We start from the raw sequence: 19,984 nt of genomic DNA, 5'->3' as shown, positions 1-19,984 counted from the left end.
AAAAAAAATCTTATATAGTCTTGATGCCCATAACCGAATGGTTCTTTCTGATTTTTTTCCCTTCCAAATTGGTAATAATTGTTTCATCAATTTCAATTATCCATTTTTGTGTTCTAGAACCTTCATGTCGATTATAACTAGGAGATATATAAGGTTCCTGTGCATTGTCATGTTCGACATGGTCAATTATGCAATTTACATTATGACCTGGTAGCATTTCATCCTCAAAATTTTCATTGTCTAAATTTTCAACTCTCGCATTATCATTTTCAATTGGTACATTTTCATTCCTCAACTACACATATTCATTATCTAACTCTATGATTTCACCTTTGACTAATTCATCGTCAACTTGACTGACATTTAACATTCCTTGTCTTTTCCTTTGGTATTCTATTTTGTCCCTTTCCCTATATGCCACAATGTCTTCATTAGATACCTTTCTTTTGCATTTAGCCTTTTGACGACTGCTGCTCCCCATTTAGATGACAATATCAAACACCTAGAGATATATTACCAAACTTTTTTTGATTGTTTGGGCCCCAAAACGTGATTTTTCCTAAAACCCATGAAAAAGGTGCACAAAAAAGTGATGTTGTCGGGTTTGCAGTCATAGGAAATATTTTGATAAAATCATGCCAGTAAAATCAGATATCCGATTTTAGATTGGATACTCAATTTCAAATCGGATATCCGATATTGCCACCCAAATATTGGAGGGAAAAACGAATTACTATTCATTATTAGTGAGTAATGAGTTATGAATTACCAAAATATATGAGTTATGAGTTATGTATTACCTTATAATGTATTATTATGTTATATTATTATTAAATATAATAATATATGTTATTATTATTATAATCTATAAATATATAATATATAATAATATATATATATATATATATGAAATTATTATATTATATTATTATTATTATCATTTATAAATTATAATCTATAATATATATTATTATTATTATTATATATTATTATTATTATGACCTATGTTATTATTATTATTATTTATAAATATAATATATAAATTTATATATATATATATATGATTATTATATTATATTATTATTTTTACTATATTATTTTTATTTGTTACTATAACAACATATAATATTGTCATTATTATTATTAGAATCATTTATATGGGTCAAAAGGGGCCATAGGATGACCTATGACCCATTTCGACACATTTCATGATGACATACGTCTTTAGGGATCCTAGGACCCCTAGGGACATATTACAATCGTTTATATGGGTCGAAAGGGGCCATAGGATGACCTATGACCCCTTTCGACACATTCCATGATGACATATGTCTCTAAGGGTCCTAGGACCCCTAGGAACATATTATAATCATTTATATGAGTCAAAAGGAGCCATATGATGACCTATGACTCTTTTCGACACATTCCATGATGACATATGTCTCTAAGGGTCCTAGAACCCCTAGGGACATATTATAATCATTTATATGGGTTGAAAGGGGTCATAGGATGACCTATGACCCCTTTCGACACATTCCATGATGACATATGTCGCTAGGGGTCCTAGGACCCCTAGGAACATATTATAATCATTTATATGGGTTGATAGGGACCATAGGATGACCTATGACCCCTTTCAACACATTCCATGATGACATATGTCTCTAGGGGTCCTAGGACCCCTAGGGACATATTAAAATTGTTTATATGGGTCAAAAGGGGCCATAGCCCTTTTGACACATTTTATTACAACATATGTCTCTAGGGGTCCTAGGACCCCTAGGGACATATTACAATTGTTTATATGGGTCGAAAGAGGCCATAGCCCTTTTGACACATTTTATTACAACATATGTCTCTAGGTGTCCTAGGACCCCTAGGGACATATTAGAATTATTTATATGACCCTTTTTGACACAGACCATAGGATGACCTATGACCCCTTTTGACACATTTCATGACGACATATGTCTTATTACAATCGTTTATATGCGTCGAAAGGGGCCATAAGATGACCTATGGCCCCTTTCAACACATTCCATGATGACATATGTCACTAGGGGTCCTAAGACCCCTAGGAACATATTACAATCATTTATATGAGTCAAAAGGGTCCATAAGATGACCTATGACCCCTTTCGACACATTCCTTGATGACATACGTCTCTAGGGGTCCTTGAACCCTTAAGGACATATTAAAATTATTTATATGGGTCAAAAGGGGCCATAGGATGACCTATGACCCCTTTCGAAACATTCCATGACGACATATGTCTCTAGGGGCCGTAGGACCCCTAGGGACATATTATAATCATTTATATGGGTCAAAAGGGGCCATAGGGGCATAGGATGACCTATAACCCTTTTTGACACATTCCATGATGATATATGTCTCTAGGGGTCCTAGGACCCTTAGGGACATATTATAATCATTTATATGGGTTGAAATGGGTCATAGGATGACCTATGATCCCTTTCGACACATTTTATTACAACATATGTCTTTAGGGGTCCTAGGACCCCTAGGGACATATTATAATTATTTATATGCGTCGAAAGGGGTCATATGATGACCTATGACCGCTTTCAATACATGTCATTACAACATATGTCTCTAGGGGCCCTAAGACCCCTAGGGACATATTACAATCATTTATATGGGTCGAGAGGGGCCATAGGATGACCTATGACCCCTTTCGATACATTCCATGATGACATATGTCTCTAGGGGTCCTAAGACCCCTAGGGACATATTACAATCATTTATATGAGTCAAAAGGGGCCATAGGATGACCTATGACCCCTTTCAACACATCTTATGATGGCATATGTCTTTAGGGGTCCAAGGACCCCTAGGGACATATTATAATCATTTATATGGGTTGAAAAGAGCCAAAGGATGACTTAGACCCCTTTCAACACATTCTATGATGACATATGTCTCTAGGGGTCCTAGTACCCCTAGGGATATATTAGAATTGTTTAGATGGATTGAAAAGGGCCATAGGATGACCTATGACCCCTTTCGATACATTTTATTACAACATATGTCTCTAGAGATCCTAGGACCCTTAGGGACATCCTATGACCCCTTTTGACACATTTTATTACAACATATGTCTCTAGGGGCCCTAGGACCCCTAAGGGCATATTAGAATTATTTATATAGGTCGAAAGGGGCCATAGGATGACCTATGACCCCTTTCGACACATTTCATGATGACATATGTCTCTAGGGGTCCTAAGACCCCTAGGGACATATTATAATCGTTTATATGGGTCGAAAGGGGCCATAGGATGACCTATGACTCCTTTTGACATATTTTATTACAACATATGTCTTTAGGGGCCCTAGAACCCCTAGGGACATATTATAATCGTTTATATGGGTCAAAAGTAGCAATAGGAAGATCCATGACTCTTTTCGACACATTCCATGATGACATATGTCTCTAGCGGTCCTACGACCCCTAGGGACATATTAGAATCATTTATATGGGTCGAAAGAGGCCATTCGATGACCTATGACCCCTTTCGACACATTTTATTACAAAATATGTCTTTAGGGGTCCTAGGACCCCTAAGGACATATTATAATTATTTATATGGGTCAAAAGGGGTCATAGGACCTTTCAACACATTCCATGATGACATATGTCTCTAGGGTTCCTAAGACCCCTAAGGACATAATATAATCGTTTATATGGGTCAAAAAGGGCCATAGGATGACTTATGACTCCTCTCCATGCATTTCATCACAACCTATGTCCCTAGGGTTCCTAGTACCCCTAGGGATGCATTTGGTTGGTTCCAACATGTTGAGAGGGGTCATAGGTCATTTGGTTGGTTCCAATGGATTGAGAGGGGTCATAGGTTAACCTATGACCCCTCTCAATGCATTTCATGAAAATGTATATCCGTAGGACCCCTAGGACCCCTAGGGACATATGTTGTCATGAAATGCGTCCTTTTGATGCATTTTATGACAATATTATATTTAATAATAATATAATATTGTATATTTTAATATAATAATAATGTATTATTAGATTATATAACTATAATAATCATATATGTTACTAGATTATAGATTTAATAATAATAACCATATATATTATTATATATAACAATAGTCATATAATATTACTATATATATTTAATAATGATACTTATCATATATATTACTATATTATATTTAGTTATAATAATAATAATTATATTCATAAGTATATTATATTTAATAATATAATCATACATATTACTATAATATAATAATAATTATAATCATTTATAATAATAATAATAGTTAATAATAATAATATCAATGTCCACACTTTCCCCAAATAAATTTCTCTCTAAAACACTCTAAAGTTTCCCTCTTAAATTTATTTCCTCTCAAATTTCCCTCCCTCCAAATTTGACATTGAAAAATCTCTCCTCTCAAACTTCTCTCCAAATTTCAATTGAAAAATCTTGGACCTAATCAAATACCTGATTGAATTTGGGTATCCAATTAGCCTTGGTATTTACCAAGCCTATTGGATCAACCCAAAAAATGTGTTTGAGAAGGGTTTCATTAACACTCAAACTTTGGGTAGCCATCTGACAATGTTATTTCATCAAAATTGAATGAAACAAAAAGAGTTTTTTTATAACACTCTCGAGATTCCATCGATATAATTTTTTTCAAATTCTGAGTTCGATAAGTATTTATTAGTTAATTTTCAGTGAAGATGATTGTAAAGTGATTATTGACATACTGATTGAAAAATAGCTATAACTCTCAAACAATATAACATTTTTTAAATCCAAAAGTTGCGTCACACTCTATGCTTCACCTAGTATAAGAAAAATAAAAATTAAATTAGATTTGATAAAGTTTTCTATTAGTTAAGGTGGTCAGACATGGGAGGATTTTTTTCCAAAAAATTTTTAGTAGAAAATTCATATTTAATTATTTATTTAGATAAAAATACCCAAAAATATGCGTCACATCCGAGCATGAGCCCACTTTTTATATCTATAATTATATTTTAAAAATATTATCATTTGATTTTGATTAAGGTGGTTAGACATACACCTACTTTTTATTTTCGCCCTAAAATTTTTGTAGTACTGCATTAAAATCCAAACTTTTGAGCAATCAATTATTTTTTTCTCTAGATAAGACCTAGTAGTTTAGAAACTACATTCAACTTCCTACAGATTATTTTATTACAACTTTTTGATATAAAGTCTAGAACCACTTTAAAATTATGTGTCAAGTTGACATAACCCTGATTTGCTAGTTTTTTACTACCACTTAAGGCCATAGTTTGGTTGACCATGATCCTGCACATACCCATGTTATGTTCTCTTCATTAGACACCCAATTTCCAAGAGACGAGTTCCATATTTCCTATGTCATCTCATATTGTAAATAATTGTAGCCTATGTCTCTCTAGATTTTGTGCCTAAATAGGCCACATTTCAATAAAATATTTTTATAGCTTGTAACTTTCCATTTCAGGGAATTGATAACGCTATTTTGTTCCTTCCATTTAAATCTCTTTGAGTTTTATGAAGGTCTCTTACATATGTGCATTTCTTACAAACAAGGTAATAGATTGATTTAATGGTTGATGCATATTGGTATTCTCTGGAGTCATCTAAGTGAAAACTTTTTAACAATGTCCTACCTACTTGCAATTTTAAAAAAAAAATCTTGAAGGCTTAGTGTATCATGTGCTCAGAGATATTATAAATTTATTTTGTTGTTTTGTGCCTATATTGGTTCAGATCACTTTCCTCTAACCTTTGTAGAAAAACCTTTGTCTGGAAAGGTTAACTACCCCTTCAAGTTTAAAGAATGTGGTTGGCTCATCCGAATCTTGAAAATGCATACATGAATGGTGAAGCATTAAAGTTAAAGGTACAACTATGTTCAAAGTGGAAAAGAAACATGGACATGTAAAAGAAAGGATCAAAAATTGGAATTAGGAAGTCTTTGGAGGCATGTTCTAAATAAAAGTGGAAACACAAAATGATCTTAAAATTATGTAGGATCAAATTTAAGAAGAGGGCTACACTGAACATCTAATAAATTCTGAGAATGACATTCTAGTCAAGTACCACAATATAACATCTAAAGAGTAAATATTCTAAAGGAAAAGATTGACAGATTTATGGTTGAAGGACAAAGATAGAAATACTGAATATTTCCATATGATAGCTCTTAAGCATAAGGTAACAAATATAATAAATAACATTCAGCGTTATAGAGAAAAGTTAGATAAGGATCAAGATATCAAGGAAGAAATGGTGGGGTATTTCTCTAATCTTCTATTGATTGACAATAATTTATACTCTCTTAATCAAAATGATCTTATCACTTCTATTCCTTCTAGAGTTGATGATATTTTGAATAAATCTCTTAGTTTTATCCTATCCTCCAAAGTAATTAAGGAAGCAACCTTCTCATTTAAAGGAGAGAAGTCTCCTAGGTTGGGCAGTTTCCCTATGTTCTTTTTCCACAAGTTTTGGCATATTGTTTCTAAGAAAGTCTCCAATTATGTCAAAGAATTATTTGGCACTCAATCTCTACTAGAGGAAATGAATTGTACATTTATTTACCTTATTTAGAATAAACCAAGAGCGAATTTTGTGGATGGATTTAACACAATTATCCTTTGCAACTTGTTATAGAATATTATTTCTAAAGTCCTAACTTTGAGGTTGTTGGCTCTTCTCCATAAAATTATCTGTGTCTAACAAATAGGTTTTTTTATTAGAAGAAAAACTTGGGATTCAATCATGACTGTCCATGAGAACATTCACTCACTGGAAGTCTCAAACAAACAAGGTTTTTTTTAATGAAATTGGATCTATCCAAATCTTAGGATAGATTTGATTGGCAATTTTTGTGCAAAGTTTTAAAGGTTTTTGGTTTTAGTTAGAAATTCATTAAATTATTTTTTTCTACTTCGTCTACTATTGTGTTGGTGAATGGCATGTATTCTAATTTCTTCAAAGCTTGATGTAGTATAAAAAAAGGTGACATCATTTCTCCTAGCTTTTTTTATATCATGGTGGAACCTTTGGGTAGATGTATTGGACGATTTGTTCAAGATGGAAAGATTTAGGGTCTCCAACATTTTTCTAATTTTTCTCCTCATTCTTGCAAGCAATTTTTTGATGACACTATTGTGATGCGAATGGATTTTGTCAAAGAGGCAAAAAAATTTGAGATTTCTCTTTCTTCCTATACTTAATTCTATGGGCCAACTTGTCAATTGGACCAAAAGTTCAATTTTCTTTATCAATAATCCATAAGAGAGACAAAAAAGAATATCTAAAATCCTTGAGTGTAAGATTGATTTTTTTTTCCTTTTTCCTATCTTGGTCTCCCATTACTGATCAAACCTTTTAATTCTTTTTGGAATTCCGTTACTGACAAAATTAATAGCATGTGGACTGGTTAGAAAGGAACCTTTTAAGTCAAGCTGGGAAAATCCAACTTTTGAAATCTATTCACCAAAATATGCATGTGTATGCATTTAAGCCTTTTCTCTATTCTTGCTAAGTATGTTAATATAACTAAAAAATCTAGGGGAAGTTTCTTTGGATGGACACAAAGGAGAAGGTTCATTTTTGTTAGTGTCTTAGGAAAATGCCTACAAACCAATTAAGAAGTGATGTATTGGCATCAACACCATCCAAACGATTAATAAAATACTTCTCTCTGAACAAATTTAGATAATATTTGAAGAGGAAAAAGAATGGAACTCTCTAATTAAAAAAAAGTATGTCTTTGCACCTCCTAACCTTGAGGATTACCTCTATTTAGATGTTTGGATTAATGGTTACCTGATTTGGAATAATATCCATAAAGATAAGAACATGTTAAGCAAGGAAAAAGATGGCATCTTGGTAATGGAAGGAGGATCAAGTTTAGGGATGATAGTTGGATTATGGATAATCCTATTTTTGAAGATCTTAAATCTTCTTCTAGCATGAGAAAAATGCAATAACTTACTAGGGATTGAAGTTAGAAACTACTAGAGAAACAATGAATGAATTATACTTAAGGATGTGAAGAGGAAAAATAATGGAACTCTCTAATTAAAAAAAAGTATGTCTTTGCAGCTCCTAACCTTGAGGATTACCTCTATTTAGATGTTTAGATTAATGGTTACCAGATTTAGAGAAATATTTGAAGAGGAAAAAGAATGGAACTCTCTAATTTAGAGAGTTACTACAAATTTAGAGAATATTTGAAGAGGAAAAATAATGGAACTCTCTAATTAAAAAAAAGTATGTCTTTGCAGCTCCTAACCTTGAGGATTACCTCTATTTAGATGTTTGGATTAATGGTTACCAGATTTGGAATAATATCCATAAAGATAAGAACATGTTAAGCAAGGAAAAAGATGGCATCTTGGTAATGGAAGGAGGATCAAGTTTAGGGATGATAATTGGATTATGGATAATCCTATTTTTGAAGATCTTAAATCTTCTTCTAGCATGAGAAAAATGCAAAAACTTACTAGGGATTGAAGTTAGAAACTACTAGAGAAACAATGAATGAATTATACTTAAGGATGTGAATCCTGCTCTTCCTCCTATTAACTAAAATCCGAATTCCTATTTTACTGGACTGAGTCTTAATGATAACATGTTCAATAGTCACAATTCTGATGGAAGGTTCTTTATTTCCTCTATTTTATCTATGAATTTTAAAAACTTTGAGAGTTTATTTTGGTCTAAAGCTTGGATTAACTCTCTAATTCCTAAAATAAATATCTTTTACTAGTTGTTCTTTCAAAATAAGGTATTGACTATTGACAGTTTATGCAAGAAAGGCTTTACTCTTCCTAATCGATCATGGGCAATATATATGATTTTATTATTATTTTAATCAAATATGTATGGACTGTTATTCTTTAGCCCAAATGGCCCTATGTGAGAAAATATTACTTATTTTTTCCTCAATGAAATTCATGAATCCTTTCGATGAGTTTCTATGTCTACTCATTGCTTGAGATGCTCTTTTTAGCATCCTTGGAAGAACATTTTAATCCACATTAAGGGTATAGTAGTGTCTCATTCCATTTTTTAATCAATTTTCAAGTTTTAAGGTAAGTGTACATTTCAAGCCGTAAGGTCAATTTGCTTAAGGAAATTTATGTCTTTTCTAGTCTTGGGTCTACCAAATTTCATAGTCTCCTTTAAATTTCATGGACTAATGAATTTTTCCAACTGCACACTTATTAGATTTTATCATTCATGTAAATATCATGCAAGTTTATAACCAATCCCTAGAGTCTAGTGAACCATCATTCTAGTTTTATTATTCATCTCAAAATTCTAATCGATCACTATAGGGCTTTTAATGTATTCTAATAATATTTACATGCTGAAAAATTTTGATCTCATTCAAGGGTATCTTTAATGGCCAGTCTGTAGCGATTGTTGTTATGTGAATGAATCAAGTTCCTCTAACGACCAATCTATAAAGACAAGGGTATCTCTAATGACCAGTCTATAAAGACACCAAAGATGTGGAGAATTAATGGAAATTTGACTACTTATCAAGTGCGATTTCACTCAATAGACCTCTTGATGGGATTTTTAGTTTGTGGGAAAATTCAATTTTTGAGAAGCTGGGCACAACTTATAGCTAGGTAAATAAGATATAAAGGATAGAACCTTCAATTTGATCTTGCAAATAGCATGAATCATGAAATACTAATTTCCTCTTAGATAATGTGACGAATGCACTTAAGAAAATAGAAGAGTACTAGATGGAGAAAAAATGAACTTGGTTTAAAATAAGATAAGCCTTGTAAATTATTTTTCGAAAACCCTTACCTTCAATGGCGATATAAAAATATTCGTGAAGCCTCCCTCTCATCTACACTTTTCCATGTGAATAAATGAAGTTTCACTTTTCTTTTTTTTGTTTATATCCCCAACAATGTGGAAATTTTGATGCAAAACTTAACTGTTGTCAAAATTTTGACATTATCGAGATCATATTTTTTAAAAATGAATTTGACAAGTCAAATTGGCCTGCTAACAAAAATTTTGGTCTAAAATGACCCTGAAATGTACTAGTGTATTGTTATTTTTCTACCAAAAATGCTTATGCAGGGAAATGATAAACTAGTAGATAAGAAGTCTACAAATGAACATTTTTGCCATTTCTATTCAGTTACCATGTTTTGTTGACCTTGCAAATTATCTTGTGACATGGAAGTGTCCAAGTTATTTCAATTCAAGGAAAAAGAAATAGTTAATTAGAGAAAATTCAAGATTTGAATGGATTGACGGCCTTTTATTTAGAAACAATCCTAGTCATAATTTCTGTATGTTTGTGCATGAAATTGAAGTATATGACACCATCCATTCATGTCATAGTGCACCTGAAGGAGGTCTTTATTCAATAATTCACAATGTACATAAGATCCTTGAAGCAAGCTATTTTTGGCCAACCACAACCAAAGATGTTTCATTTGTGTGAAACATTTTGATGAATGCTAGCACATGGGAAGGGCACACACCAACAATTGAGATTCCTTTGTAGCCTCAAGTAGCTCTAGATCCACGCACGATATGGGGGGATTGACTTCATTGGACCTATTGATGCTCCCTTACAAGGAAACCACTACATTTTTGTTATCATGGATTTTCTTAAGAGCTATCAGATTTTCACAATCCATCAATGCTGAGATTTGCTATCTGGATTTGATTGTGTGACCAATTTTTTACATCAACGTTTCGGATCACACTCCGTGATCCATCATCAGGATGCATACAAAAGAAGAGAAGGATAAAAGAGAAAGTTAGCAAACCAGACTTCAAATAAAAGGTAGGGGGTTAGGGGGGAAAGGAGGAAGAAAGCACACAAAATGAGGACAACTACCAAATAAAGGAAACCCAAAAGACAACCAAGCCAACCTGAAGAGGAAAAAGAGTTGCAAGACCCAAAGAGAAAATCCTGGTGAGCAGCCTAAAGACTCCAAAAGATAAGAAAGGAGAATATAACACTAAAAAATTAAAAAGAATAGAAAATACTTGAAAAAATTAAAAGAGGTTCTAACGAAGAAAAAGAAGAAAAATTTAATTAAGAGACTGGAAGAACCAAAAGAATAATGAAGAAAACTACTAAAATAATTAAGAAAAATGATAAAATAGAAAGGAAACAGAAAAGACACCTAAAATAATTTTTAAAAAAGGAGGGAGAATTAAAAAAGAAGAAGAAAAATCGAAGATACACAATAATTAATGAACTAATAAAATAAAAAGAAGAAGATTGAAACATAGTTAAAAATAAGGAATAAAACACAAATAAATTTTTGGTTCGAATAAGCAAAAGAGAGGACAATAGAGTAAAATATAAAATTTTAAAAATAAATAACTAAATAAATAATAAAAAATAACTTAGTTAATAATAAAATTAAAATTGGAAAGAAAGAAAAGAAGAAAAAAACAAAATGAAAAGAAGAACAAAGGTAAGATAAACAAAAGAACCATGAAAGAGACAATATAAGAAAACGAAAGGGGAAAGGATTATAAAAGGTTGGGGGGCAGGTGGGGGGAGTTGGTGAAATAGAAAAAGGCCACAAAGGACCAAGAAGTAAAGGAAAGAAAACATCAAAAAGATAAATAAGATAAACGAATCAAAACAATTAAAAACTTAAGACAATAAGTATAAAATAAGAGGAAAGAAAACACTAAGCTAAAGGAAGGAAGTTCAAAAAAGAAATATAAAAAGAGAAAGAAAAAATCTGCAGAAGAACACAAGAAAACACAACAAGAAGAAAGCCGACAAATACCAACAAATGTATAGGAACACATGCCAGCCTATGCCTGCAAAAGCACCAGGGGGGTAACACAAAAAAATAAAAATGAAAAATAAAATTAAAAAAGAGCAAACCGACTCACAACAAGGAAACTAAGAAAGAAGGCCCCCAAAGCCCTAGTACTAGCGCGGAGGAGAAAGAAGAGAGAAACATGAAGGTCGGCACAAGAAAAACCAAAGAGCCTAAGAGGAACAAGAGAAGGAGAGAAGACAAGGAGGGAGGAAGGGACAGGGAGCACCAAGGGGGAGAGAAAGCGAAAAAACCAAAAAAGGTGGTGGGGGGGGGGGGGGGCCCGAGGCAGAACAGGGGATACAAGGAACAATCAGGACAAGGTGGGGCTAGAATACTGAAGGGACGACAACAAGGGACGCCAAGCATGGTTTAGGTGCCACCCATCATCACGGTTGAGGTTAGACGGGTTGATGTAAAAAATTGGTCACACAATCAAATCCAGATAGCAAATCTCAGCATGGATTTTCTTACCAAATTAGCAAAGTCAAAGCTTTGACAATTATAAGAGAAGATAAGAGAGTTGATTTCTTGTATAAGTATATATTTTAAAGCTTTGAAACATTTAGGAAAAAAAATGATCAAAGACCTCAATTTATGTCAAGCATGATTAGAACAATTAAAAAGTGAAAACTACAAGATACACAATTTTCACTACAAACATTAAACTCTCAAAATAAATTTCAAACAATCCATATTTTAAATATATTTCAAATACAAATCATAAAAACAATACATTTGTTTCATAACATTTAACCCTTATTATAAAATTCAAATTTCATAATCCTAAAAACAAATATAAGACCAACATCCATCCATAATACTGAAAACACAGTGACAAATTACACTTAATGTTGAATCAATAACTTCAAACCTTATCAATTAACTTAGGCTTCATCTAACTTATTGACAAACATCCATCTCCACTTAAAAGTTTCCAAACACCAACTCAAACCATTAATAATGGAAGACCAATAAATTCAACCCTTATCCATTAATTTATGTCTAGTTTATTTCTCCCCAAAAAGATATGACTTTAAATATAGTAGAGTTGAATCATAATTGCATGGTTGGGAGATTTTAGGAAGTTCCCAATGGAAGACCCCCTGTTGGACCCACAAAAGCTCTTGAAGAGCATTAAACATTATGCTTGTGGTAATGTGATAGTAACTTTGATGGTTGATATTTTGTAATTTGGAAAGTTGTGTGGGATCTCAACAAAGACTTTTGATCTCATGGGGCCAAACTGTACTTGACCCAACTTTAAAGTTAACATTATTACCAAAAAATCAAGACAAAGTGGCGCCTACAAGAAAGGAATCCATGACATAAGTCCCCATTGCTTGTCATCCACGTGAAAAAGAATATTTATTATTATCCAACATGCCACTCATCAAAGGAATAACGCTCCATGGTATCGAAGAAATTAATTCCAGAGCTCAAAGAGTTGTCAGTCGCAATTTTCACGTTTTGAAATTTGTATATGATTATTATATTTAGTTAGTGAGGTATCTAAGAAATATTTTTAATTTATAATAAATTTGTTTTCGATTTGATATTGAAGTTATAGACATTTAAAAGTGAATGTTGAGATAAAATAATTATGTTCATGTTTTTTCAATATATGTATTTTGTATTAGACTGAGTATTTATATATATTTAATTTTAATAATAGATATGATTTTAGAAAATTTTATTTTGAAAGAGTAGCAAAACTAAATATATATCTTATAATATTCAAATACAAAGGTTTCTTGAGATAACAATTAAACAAAAATATAACTCTTTTAAGCTAAAAATAATTTAATTTTCTTATTACATCATAGTTCCAAGAATCAAATTTGGCGATTGAATTCAAGCCAAACGATTTTTTGTGAATCGGTGAATCGAATCAGCGATAAAGGGTTTATGAAATAAGTTGCTCACTAAATTTCAAGGGTATTTTAAATTTGCTGATTCGTGGGCGATTCAATTCTGATTCATGGCCGATTCACGATTTGATTTGGCCTTGCCGATTCCGATTCTTGTTACTTTGTATTACACTATTATTATTTTTGTTTAGTGATGAGGAAGTTTTAACTCTCGTCACTCTCATTGTGGTTACCCACAAGAGACATCATCTTCAATAACATGAATTGTCCAGACTTAGTGGCACAACAACCACTCAAGGTGAAGACACTAGCCCAACAAAGACCTAAAGCATCAAGTTTCTTAGTATGAACGGCAACATCATCAACATTAAGTTCAATACCCCAACATAAGTTTGGAGTTTGGTGGCCACAACAGTGCCATCTCGTAACATCACACTATAACATGAACTCCTTAAATAAAACTCTTTTTTATAAAAGAATAGTATTATAGATACTTCTATTGATGAATATTTCTCAAATTTAACTTATTAACAGCATGCGATATTGCTATCAAGACTCAATATTGTCAAATTCATTGACTCATATTCCATGAGTAGTTCAGTTCACAAGAACCCATCACTCCATCCGTGAAGCAATGCTGACTGTTTCATTCATTCTCTTGAAAGATGGTTTCTTGTGAACCACTACTCATGAAACAAAGATCAATGAATTTAACTCATAAACGACATAGTTAAATTCTGATAGCAATTTATCAAAATTTGACTTCTACTACTACTCACAACTATCTCCTTAAAAAATTGAAGACTTTTAAATATGACATTTTATTTGACACCACACTCATAATCCATTCATTATCATTATAAAAACAATAAAAAACTGTCTTAAAATTTTAAGAACCAATAAAAGAAACAAAACATAATCTAAAACATAAATACAAATAAACTCCACACAATTTCAATCCAAAATTTTCGGCCTATACAACATACTAATTATATAAGAGTCTCCAAATGTTTCCTTGGAAAGTGCTTTTCCAAAAAGAGACGCACAGTAATATCTATCCTTCCTAACTAATCTTCCAAAAGGGACACAGTATCTCAGATATAACAGTAATCTTCCAAAAGAGAAAAACAGTGCCTCAATATAACACAGTCATGTGTTTGTACAAGAGATGATATAATACAGTCATATGCATGTTAAGAAATGATATAACAAAGTCATATGTTTGTATAAGAGATGATATAATACACTAGTCATACATTTGTATAACAGACATGATATAGCAGAGTCATATGCTCATGTAAAAGATGAGTTGGAATGAATACAATGGAGATGTTTTAAAAATTCCCATCATGTGGAGGCATCCAAGTGGTTTATAATGATTGAATGAGGCATGGCATCAGGAATGTTGGCTTCTTCATTATAGAAGAGAGTGTCATATGAGGAGGCTTGTGTTAATCTTGGGTATGTTGTTTCCAAGAAGATGACATTATCTTGTGTTAATTGGTGTTGCAGAGAATCCATCCACTCAACACAGCTCTGGAGGTCACTGGTGGAGAGCTGAAAAGAAGCAATGGTGTCATCAATGGTGGGAAGAGGCACATCTGTATCACATGAGGGTGTGAAAGAGTTGGAGGTATCATGAATAGAAGTTGAACTTGAAGCAAAACCCTCCTTCTTCTTAAGGCGGCTGTGCCAATAGTTCTTGATTTCGCTGTCTGTTCTTCCTGGCAAATGCCTTGCAATCTGAGCCCATCTGTTTAAAGTCCAAAAATAATCAAAATGTTAAAAGGTTGTAAGGGTAAAAGCACAAACCTGTGTCATTCTTTTATGAAAAAAAAAAACTGACATAATGTAAATTGTTCAATTTTAATGACATAAAAGTAACATTTATGTTTAAAATTTGAATACAAATCATCAATTTTAAATAAAAACATCTCTTTGGCCCTCCACTTCTTTGACAGAGAATTTGCAAAGTTATGCTACAATATTGTACAGTGGCTTTATAGTTGTATAAGCTTTGTAATATCTTGCAAAGTTTGATCCTTTGATGTAAGATCAAATTGGCAAGTATCCAATCCAAATATGATGACAATAACTGAATCAAATCAATCAGCAGCTTATCCAGGAAGTAAAAGAAAGTAAGATTGTTCCTGCTTTTTCAGACACAAATGACTACTTTGTTAAGCTCGGCACAGGTGGATGCAAGGCCACAGTATAGATTGGTTGTGTTTTTGAAGTAGAACTCTTAGATAGAACCTAGTTAAGTGAAGATAAATTCAAATAAATCCTTCCTGAATCAACTGTATTTTTGTTTTTATATTGATGTTTTGGACCATATTTAGTTCTCAATTATGATACAGACAATTGTTTTTCACTATATGTTGATTATCTTGAGCTGATAGTATGCCTTAAAGCATATAGACAGTTTTGTTATGTTTTGGATCATATTCAACAATCCATCATCATTAACATAAATGATTTTATTAGTATATACAGGTTAACTTAGAACTGATAATGTGTCAAAACAATAGACATTCTTTTGTATCAATATTTTAGATCACACTCAACTGTCTACTATCGCAAAGATAAACAAATCATTATAGATTAGTTATCTTGAACTGATATATATATATTCCAACAAACAGACAGTTCTTTTGAATCGACTTTTTAGATCAATGTTAACATATCCACCATCATAAAGATGTATTTTACTTATCACTATATGCTGGTTATCTTGAGCTGATAATATATCTTAAACTCTTTTCTATTGATGTTTTGGATATACTCAGCCACATATCATAAAGATGAACTTATTAATTATTATATACTGATGATTATCTTGAATTTGCATCTTAGAACAAACAAACAGTTCTTTTGTATTGAAGTTTTGAATCACACTCAGCAATCCATAATTATAAAGATATATTATGTTATCACTGTATGCTGCTTATCTTGAGCTGATGACATGCCTAGAATCAGGCAGACAGCTCTTATTCCTAATTTGGAAATCTTAATACTGAAACAAAGTCTGCTTAAGCCCTGCACCAAACTATATGTAATTTTAATTTCTGAAATCAGTAGTTAAAATGGGGATGACTTAAACATCACACACTAAGACTTCATTCTTAAGCTAAGCATGTTATATAGTCAAAATTGACATACTTTTCCAAAGCTTAATCTTTTCCTTAGTGTGTGATGTTCAAGGATGGGCATTAGAAAGTTGTACAGGGTTAGACTTTGCAGCCATAAGCAGAGATCTAGGAATACCTGTTATCCAAAAGAGTGTGAAGGAAGATGATGGTATTCTCTTCCTCCACAGAGAATTCCCCTCGTTTGATGCCTGGCCTCAGGTAATTCATCCACCTGAGTCTGCAACTTTTCCCACATCGCTCCAATCCTGCCATGATGATTGCACCCACATGGTATAATCAGTCATTCAATAAAAGACCTGAACTGAATATGATTTGATATGATATGAATTTTATTTTCTTTCTTTTTCCTCTATCCTTCTCTCTTCTCTCTCATTCTGACAATGGATCACAGAGTGTGATCCGAAATGTTGATGCTGAAAGAACATACACAATTAAATCTAGAAATAGAATTTGATATTAGAAATGAATTGTAGAAATCTAATAGCTTTGAATGATACAAACAGCTTACCAGCTCTATCAGGAAGAGATGGCCAGTTGCCTGCGCCATGGCCATGGATATATCTGGTGAGCTTCAAATCTTCATCAGGGGACCAAAGACCTCTCTTTACAGGTCTCTTGCTACAACAATTATGCAGTCTCTGATACCGCATTTTTGGGCCTTCGATTTTTCTTTCTTCTTTTTAAAGTATGATCCAAAGCAGTTTTTATAGTTGTAGCTACGCCAAACTTTCTCTTGTTCCAAAGGCGATTTTTCATCTGGCCATGTGATGTTTTTTCCCTTTTTCCAACTCCTCGTCAGCCAAAAACAATCTTAAGCCAATAATGGCAGACAACTTACAATATTCGAGATTCTCTTGAATAGTATTCATCAAGCTTCATCTCCACCACAACTCTGGTTTGAATTGTGGGTGTCCACAAAAGCTTTTTGGGTGTGTTTTGATAATTGGATGGGAAAGATGGCTATGAAGGAGATAAAAGTCTGTCATCCATTATATGAATTTATGAAGTGGGAAGTCAGGTGTTTGATGAAAGAAGGCATGACTTGTGGGACAAGCAACTTTTGATTTGGGACACTTTTAAATTCCCTTGCATTGCTTTCCTCATCAAGTCTTCGTCCACATTGAAATGATACTTGTCCTTGCAAAAGCTTCACTTTTCTAATCCACAAACTTTATTCCTTTTACACGCAAAACCATGCATTTTTTCTATCCTTTTTCATTACATTTCTTAAAAAATATGTTCCATGCCCATGAACTTTCTACACGATTATTATCAGCCCATAATCATAATTGTTATTTTAATCAAAGGAAGTGGCGTGGGTCCTCTGTTTCCCTCGTTAACATGAGCTCTACCGGTCTATGTTCAAACCATATCCTTCAAAAAATTATCACTTCCTCTCGTTTTCAGTGGTTTTTTCTCAGATCTTGTCTACGCAATCCATCCTTACTGGTCAATTTTAGAATGATGAATATGTGTTGTCGCCCTCTAAGTTTAACAAAGAAAATGGCAATTTGCTTCCTAATATAACACTTTTGAGGGTAAAAATAAGGTTCGATTGATTCTAGATTAATTAAGCATATGAAAGAAATGACTCACAAAATCATGGTTGGATAGCTATCTCTTGCAATATAAACGACCTATGTTGTTCTGAAATATGGATCTCAAGGATTGGACCTTGAGCTATTGTATTTTATTGAATATCTCAAAATATTCTATGGAAACTTGAACTATCTCCAATATCGTGTTGAGACATTATTCATTGTGATGTCAGGAGTTGTCATCAAAATAAATAAATAAATGTCTTATTTGTATCACTCAAAGAGAGAGAATTGTAGAGGGTAGGGAAAAGATAGTCATGGCAATATTTGTAGTTATTGTTAAAGGTGTTTTGGTTCAACTAGAGTAAGATGAAAATTCATTTTAGGGTGTAACATGTTATTTTTGTGGTGTATTTATTTAAAACTAATCAACAACTTTATCTTCTTCTAACTCAATCAATGAGTAGTGGATAATTTTTTGAAATGGTCAGAGCTCTGTCAAGCGGGAATCTAGAAGGAGGAAACTTCGCAATAGGGACCGATCCTGGAGGGACAGGGGAATCAAAAGATGGGGATCTTGACGGAAATTGCAGGATCGGGTTCCTGTTCCACAAGCTATGGGGTCGGGAATGCCCTTTCCGTTCCCTTGTCTGCCAGTCACGTGCTCAAAAGGGACCTTGAGCAAGAAAAGATTTTTTTGGAGAATATGGAAGAGAATGCTAATGTTTGTAGGACAGAGGACTAGATGAGGGAGAAAGTGCCAGATGATCAAAGGAAGTGGTCTTCATTGTTCGGGAGAAAACCTGGAGGTAAATCATCCTTCCCTCCTGTCACATTGAAACCTTGCTGGGAGAAAGGTGAGTTCCAAATCTTTATTCTAGATTTGATTGTTGATTTCTCTATCTCGACTATGGATTGTACTCTAGTTGGGAAATTTTTGGGGGCAAGGCCTGATATTGATGCATTGAGAAATATGATCAAAAGAAAATGGATTATTTGTGGCCAAGTTGACATAACACCTATGATGAATGGTTTCTTTTTCCTTTGTCTTTAACTATAAGGAAGATTTGAATATGGTGCTTTGTGGTGGACCTTGGTCATTTGGTAATAGTCCTCTTACAATGAAAAAAAGGGAGCCAAACATGGATCTATCTAATGCCTTCTTCCTAACTACTGCAGTATGGGTTAGACTTCCTAGATTACCTTCAGAGTTCTAGCATGAAGATATTTTCAAGGGTATAGCTAGTTCTTTTGGTGAACTTGTCGCAGTTGACAATGTCACGGCTTCAAAATCAAAACTCCAGTGTGCTAGAATATATGTGAAAGTAGCCCATTTGAAGAACCTTCCTGAGAAGGTGCAATTGATTTCAAAACTTGGGAAAAAGATGCAAGAGATAATTTTTGAAGATCTTCCAAATACTTGTTTTGTTTGTGAAAAATAGGGTCATTGGGTGAAAAATTGCCCTTACAAAAGCAAGAATCAACCAAAGTTAACTAATGTGGAGAAAAAGAAAGAAGTAAAGATCCAGAAAAAGGTATGGAAACCTAAAGCTATACTTGAGAAGGTGACT

The 19,984-nt window shown here is 33.0% G+C and overlaps 1 protein-coding gene across 1 annotated transcript; it reads right to left on the bottom strand.

Moving 5' to 3' along the window:
* Nucleotides 1–14,835: 14,835 nt before the first annotated feature.
* LOC149567566 (transcription factor MYB60-like) lies at nt 14,836–17,657 on the bottom strand. The gene is made up of 3 exons (XM_089820787.1): nt 17,384–17,657; nt 16,991–17,120; nt 14,836–15,476 (listed from the first exon to the last, which is right to left on the bottom strand). Exons 1-3 carry the CDS (start codon nt 17,523–17,525, stop codon nt 15,071–15,073), a joined length of 678 nt encoding a protein of 225 aa, XP_089676913.1. The 5' UTR covers nt 17,526–17,657; the 3' UTR covers nt 14,836–15,070.
* Nucleotides 17,658–19,984: the final 2,327 nt, after the last annotated feature.

Source organism: Cupressus sempervirens, chromosome 3 (assembly GCF_028749045.1).
Source record: "Cupressus sempervirens isolate cs-2001-9-10 chromosome 3, ASM2874904v1, whole genome shotgun sequence".
Lineage (NCBI taxonomy): Eukaryota > Viridiplantae > Streptophyta > Pinopsida > Cupressales > Cupressaceae > Cupressus > Cupressus sempervirens.
The sequence above is the reverse complement of the archived record's forward strand: the minus strand, read 5'-3'. Positions and strand labels throughout refer to the sequence as shown.